We start from the raw sequence: 6422 nt of genomic DNA, 5'->3' as shown, positions 1-6422 counted from the left end.
CCCCCCCACACACACACACACACACTCATACCCCCATCATTTTTCCCCATGATGTGGCATCCTCTCAATGCTTCTAGAGCAAAGAAGAAGGTCTATTAACTTTGAATTGGGCTAATAAGGTGACGACACGTCCGGGGGAAGGACTTGGGGGAGAATTATGGGGTATAAAGCACTTTCGATTTTCGCTTTAGGTAAGAAATTAATAGCAGAAGAGAAATATCAGGTTAAGAAGTGTTGGTTATATGGATGAAAATATTTTGTTTCAATCAGAACCCCTTATGATCCTTTGATAAAGCCTACCAACATGGGTTAGAACTTAATCCTGCTAAACCAAAAAGTCACCCAAACCATAAGGGTTCACACATATGAGATCGAATATTAAGGTCATGAAAACCGAAATCAAACATCCCATAAACATACATAGCAATAAGATAAAGCATTCAAGCACAGGCTATGTAATCGAAAACTATCACAAGAAAAGTTATAAAACAATAATTTTATTCATAAATAAGATGATAGTTTTATTCAAAAATAGACCTTATACAGTTATTGAAAGAAATCAAAAACTGATGTCTATTTTCTTTTGATTAATTATTACAACAAATAACTTAATCTCTAGTGGTGCTCTTGTTGTTTACCGAGGTTTCTTCAGTGTTCAAACTTTTGAAGCATGTACCAATAGACTTGTCTGCAACCACATCTTGTTTCTCAAGTTTTTCAACCTGAACCTTCATATCAGCTGAAAAGACGAGGATACCCAAATATACCTCAATCTAAAACTTTTCCACCTATAAGTCCTTTCTCCGAAAGTGATTGTATATAGACTGAGTCAACACAATACAACTAATCGGTTCACACTTCGTGTGATCGTCTATGGATACGAGCTCGAGACAATACAACAACGAAGTATGTTTACTTGATAAGAGGTTCAGACTTAACCAAACAGAAAAGGATTACTATCAAGTAAATAGGAATTAAAGTTTGTGTATTTTACTTCTAATTATAATAAAAACAATTATGAATGCGGAAATAGAAAAGTAAAAGACACAACAAGATTTTGTTAACGAGGAAACCGCAAATGCTGAAAACCCCCGGGACCTTGTCCAGAATTGAATACTCTCAGGATTAAGCCGCTATACAAAATCAAACCAACTTCGTATAGTTGGGACCAAGCAACTAAACCTATAGTTCACCTAGTTCCGTCTGTATTCCCACGCCTCCAACTTGTAATAAGTCACGTACTTGGAAAAATTCCTTTGGTTCGTATTCCAAACAGTAAAGGAACAACAAATCTGTTTGGTATCAACTCTTTTCAACCAAGTGATGTGAGTTCGACATGCTCTTCCGTTTATCTCAATTAATTCCTTTGTCAGGTCCTTAGATCTATCTACTAACAATTAACGAAGTAATCGTCTAGATTTTGCAATCAATACTTTGAATCACAAAGAAACGTATTGATGCCGATCTACTCAACTAATCAATCCAATCTACTACAAGGATAAACTGATTATAGTTGGATCATCTTTAACCGAAACAAGTATTGCGCACACCAAAGATTATGAACCCAAATCAGAAATCTTCAAAGTCTTTTTTGTCTTCAAATCTTCTTAGATCTTCAATAAACACCTGCACACAATCAACTTGAATCTCTTGTGATCAATCACGCGCAGAACGGAGTCTGTTAACAATGGATTATCACAAGATGTCTTTAGAACTACAAACAATCTAAAGATCCCCGTCGAAACTTCGATCTAGTTTGAGTGAATCTTATATCAGAAGAGAAGATTCTCAAGCATAAACAAACTAGGTGCAATCAAAGTTCAAAAACCGCTAGTCAATCAAATCAATCGAAAACTAATAATAATCCGCAATTATCTAGTTTCCCACCAACGGTACTAATAGAGCTTTTCAATCCCAAAGAAGTCTTTAAACTGAGCGGCCGTAAGAGATTTCGCCTAATTAGGTTACTTTCCTCTCCGAATAGGCGGATCCACCAGTAACAACACAACTAGGTAATTTTGCTTGCTCTGAGGATCAGTTTGCTAGAAATGCAAACTTTGGTATTTATAGACCAAAGAATTTTAGACACCAAGGAATTTCCAAAACCGAAAAAATTCTCAAGATATGCAATATATTCCAAACATGATCGAAAATCTCTTAGAAAATCTCCAATTAGTAAATGCACATTACCAATTTTCATTTTCCAAAAATAAAATTAAAAACTTTAATTAAAAGATTCTCAACTTATTTTTCGATCCGGGATTTTCCTTTAGCTATTAATGAATATCTTTGAACAATAAAAGATAAGCGTTACTGCACATGTTCAAACTATGTCGACATCTTTACTTCGTAAGTCCTCTTTCATACTTACAATCTTGAAACCGATTTTCCACACTTCCAAACGAGTTTAGAATTGGTTCATCTTACTTTCAAGAACTATGTGATTGATTAAGAACACTCAATCACAAATCATGGTTTTCTCGGTTCTACCTCCATGTGAGTACTGTGCATAGTCATACTAGCTTTCCAAAAATTTGATTGACTAGGTACTAGGATCGGTTCCCCACATACTTATGGTAACTACTTGTATTTGCTGCACATGTCCATAGGATCTGTTCCCCTTTCACTAAAAACTTGTTGCACATGTTCATCGGATCGGTTACCCCATCTACTAAAAACGTGTTGCACCTCTTACAAGGATCGATTCCCCTTTTGTGATCGGTTGCACCTCTTCATGGGATGAGGAGATTCTATTTAGATTGGCTCGCGGTATTGGTAAGCCAGTTTGTGTTGATCCGAGAACCCTAAGGCATGAATATAGTTATTTTGCAGCGGTTCTAGTTGATATTGATTTTTCAAAGCCTCTTGAAAATATTGTTATTGATGATGAAGATTTCCCAGAAGGTTTTTATCTTGATTATGAGATATTGAATATGCCTGATTTTTGTGATCATTGTAAATCAATTGGCCACGTTGAAGATGATTGTAGAACCAAGAAGTACAGGGATTTGAAGAAGAAACATGATGCCGAAACTGATCCTGAGAAGCGTGCGTCTCTTCAAAAAGAGATGGATGAGCTAAAAAGTGTTTGGGGCATGAGGAAGTATCAAAAGGAAGACCCACCAGTTACAGATCCATCAAAAAATCCACCTGCAGAAGGTGTTGATAATAATATAGCTGCTGGAGAAAAATCTAATGAACTTTTGATTGCTGGTGTGAAGTTTGCTGGAGTACACATGCATATTCCCAACCCATCTGCAAGTGCTAATGTTGATGCTACTGTTCGTAATGAAGAGGTTGCACAAAATACTTCGCCATGCAATCTGCGCATATTCCTGGTAATAACGCTACTGAACCAATGCAGATTTTACGTGAGGATGAGGATGGTGCTACTACTACAGAATCTAACAATCTGGATAGTGAGGAGGAAGAACTCTTTGCCTTTTATGATGAACAAAAGAAGATTGCTGATCGATTGGCAAAGGAGGCTGACTTGGAAAAAATTGACCAGGATTTATCCTTGACAAAGCTACAAAATGCGCGAATATTAATCATGGAAAAGAAAAAAAAAGCCGAGGAACAAGCTGCCACGCAAGCTGCCACGCTAGCAGCCACGCAAGCTGCCACGCTAGCAGCCACGCAAGGTACCACGCAATCTGCCACGCAAGGTACAACCATTCCTAATGTTGAGGTTGTTGTAACTGGAGACCCACCAACCATGCACATTATAGAGCAAGTAGAAGAAGATGGTTTTAGTTCACCCGCTAAACCAACCAGCAGGAATACGCCAGCCAACACAACGGAGCCTCTTGAGACTTCCAATATGTTTGATACTGGTACCGAGGAGATTGATGTTGAAATTGAGAACATTGTTATGGAAAATCCACCTAGTACTCTGCATTTGTCAAGTACTACTAATACTGTTGAATATGAGACAAGGAATTTATATTGGAATGCTATGAAGGAGCAAGAAGAACGTGAGAAGAAGGAACAGGCTGAAAAGAAGAAGACGAAGCCAAAGGTTCCTAAAAAGAGTCTGTTATTGTGGATAATGTTAGCCAGGTTACTACTCGAGGTGGTAAAAATTCCAGACAGGGTTTGGCAAGCCCTCCATGAGACATGGTTAATTAATGCATGTCTTTTACTGGAATGCTCAAGGCTTGGCTAAAGATGGTGCAAGGGCCAAGTTGGAGGAGTTGTATCGCTCGCATAGTCCTGACATAATTTGTATTGCGGAACCACAAGTTTTTTGCAATACACGTTTTGTTAGGAAGTTAAATTTGGTTGATTTCTGTGAGGATGTTATTACAAATGAGGCTGGTGGTGAGAAGGGTAACATTTGGGTCTTGTGGAGAAATTCTTTAGCAAGGCCGGATGTGTTGTCTTCTTCAAAGCAAGCAATCACTTTGAATTTTTCAGGTGACTTTGTCACGACAGTTCATGCTTCTTATGATCCGGTGGCAAGGAAAATACTTTGGAGACAATTGGGGCTAGGTTATATATATATTCCTTGGTTGGTGTTGGGGGATTTTAATTGTGTTTTGCGCTTGGATGAAAAGAAGGGTGGTAGGCCGATAAAAGAAGTTTATATGAATGAGTTTAGAAGATGGATATCTGACAATGGGTTGGTGGAAGCTGATGCTATTGGGAAAACGTATACTTGGTCCAATTGTCGGAGAGGAATTCATAGAATTGTGTCTAAGCACAATAGAGCGGTTGTGAATGATGATTGATATGATAAATACACTAACTGGAGGTGTAAGGCCTTTCCTAGGGTATGCTCGGATCATTCTCCTCTTTTTGGGTTTGCTTTTAAGAATCCAAGGCCGGCTAGAGCGCCCTTCAGAATTCAGAAAATGTGGCTTTCTCATCCAAGCTTTATGCAGTTTGTAGAGGATAATTGGAAGCTGAGGCTTGATGGTGGGCCTCCTTTTGTTTTCACTTCAAAATTAAAGAGATTGAAGGAGGCGTTGAAGATTTGGAATAGAACTGTTTTTGATGATGTGCAATTTCGTTTGAAGCAAGCAGAATTGAAGCTTGAAACCGAGAATGATCTTCTTGATTATGATCACGGTAATGAATTGCATTTTTTAAAGGTTGCGGATGCTAAGAAGGATTTTGATGATGTGAGAACGGAGTTGGAAGTTATGCTTAAGATGAAGTCGAGAGTAACTTGGTTGGAGGATGGTGATCAAAACACTCGATTTTTCCAAAATAGCATCCGTATGAGGAGAAGCCAAAATACAATCTCTGAGCTGAAAGTTTCTACTAACTCTACTTTGTTTTTGCAGGAAGAGATAACTGATTACATTGTTAATCATTATCAATCTAAATTCAATGGTGGCGACGCGAATATTGATCCAAGGATGTTCGATATTAAACATGAGAGCATTTCAAGTGTTGAAAGTGCTTTTATGGATGCTATACCGTCTTTGGAGGAAGTTAAGGAAGCTGTTTTTGACTTGGGAGCTGATTCTGCGCCTGACCCAGATGGCTTTACAGGTTCTTTTTATAGACAATGTTGGGACATTATTTCTAGAGATATTTTTGATGCCATGTTAACTGTTGGGCGATGCGAAAAATTCCCAATGACATTAACTCTAGTTTTATTGTCCTAATTCCAAAAAATAATAAGTCTGATGCTATCAAAGATTACAGGCCAATTGGTTTGAGTAATTTTTTCTTCAAAATCATTACAAAAATTATGGCTACCAGGCTTGGTACTGTGCTTAACAAGTTGATTTCTGAAAAACAAGTGGTGTTTATGAAAGGGAGGAATATTCATGAGAATATAGCGTTGGCGTCTGAGTTGATCAATGATATCAACACGGAAAGGAAGCATGGAAATGTTGGCCTTAAACTTGATATTTCCCAAGCTTTTGATACAGTTAGTTGGGATTTCATAGCTGAAGTTTTTCGCCAATATGGTTTCTTCGAGACTTGGTGTAAGTGGATTCTTAGTATTCTTAATTCGGCTCGGATTTCTGTCATGATTAATGGCTGCCCTGAAGGTTTCTTTAGTATCACTAGAGGTTTGCGTCAAGGTGATCCATTTTCACCTTTGATTTTTGTTCTTATTGAAGATGTCTTAAGCCGCAATCTCTCTAAGTTGTTTGCAAGACGAAGTATGCACACTATGGTTAGTATGAAAGGTGTGGCGCCTACACATTTGCTTTTTGCGGATGATATTCTTATTTTTTGTAGGGATAATCTTCATAGCCTGCAAAATTTGAAGGATATGATTGGACTGTATCAACGAGCTTCTGGCTAATGCGTAAGTTATGCCAAAAGCAAGTTTTATTATGGAGGCGATAGGGGCTCTCGTGCGATCGCTATTTCAAATTATTTGGGGATGGAACGAGCCTTATTCCCAGATAAATATTTGGGAATTCAATTGAAACCTGGTATTGTTCGCCACATTC

At 37.9% G+C, this 6422-nt stretch overlaps 1 protein-coding gene across 1 annotated transcript; it reads left to right on the top strand.

Moving 5' to 3' along the window:
• Positions 1–4856: 4856 nt before the first annotated feature.
• LOC113294663 lies at positions 4857–5618 on the top strand. The gene has a single exon (XM_026543046.1). The coding sequence runs from the start codon at positions 4857–4859 to the stop codon at positions 5616–5618; it is 762 nt and encodes a 253-aa protein (XP_026398831.1).
• Positions 5619–6422: the final 804 nt, after the last annotated feature.

This window comes from Papaver somniferum, chromosome 7 (genome assembly GCF_003573695.1).
Source record: "Papaver somniferum cultivar HN1 chromosome 7, ASM357369v1, whole genome shotgun sequence".
Lineage (NCBI taxonomy): Eukaryota > Viridiplantae > Streptophyta > Magnoliopsida > Ranunculales > Papaveraceae > Papaver > Papaver somniferum.
Note: the sequence above shows the minus strand (reverse complement) of the source record. Positions and strands in the feature narration are given on the sequence as shown.

Excerpts from the sequence above, each read along its gene's own strand:
- LOC113294663 (XM_026543046.1), top strand. The coding sequence starts at position 4,857 with ATGTGGCTTTCTCATCCAAGCTTTATGCAGTTTGTAGAGGATAATTGG.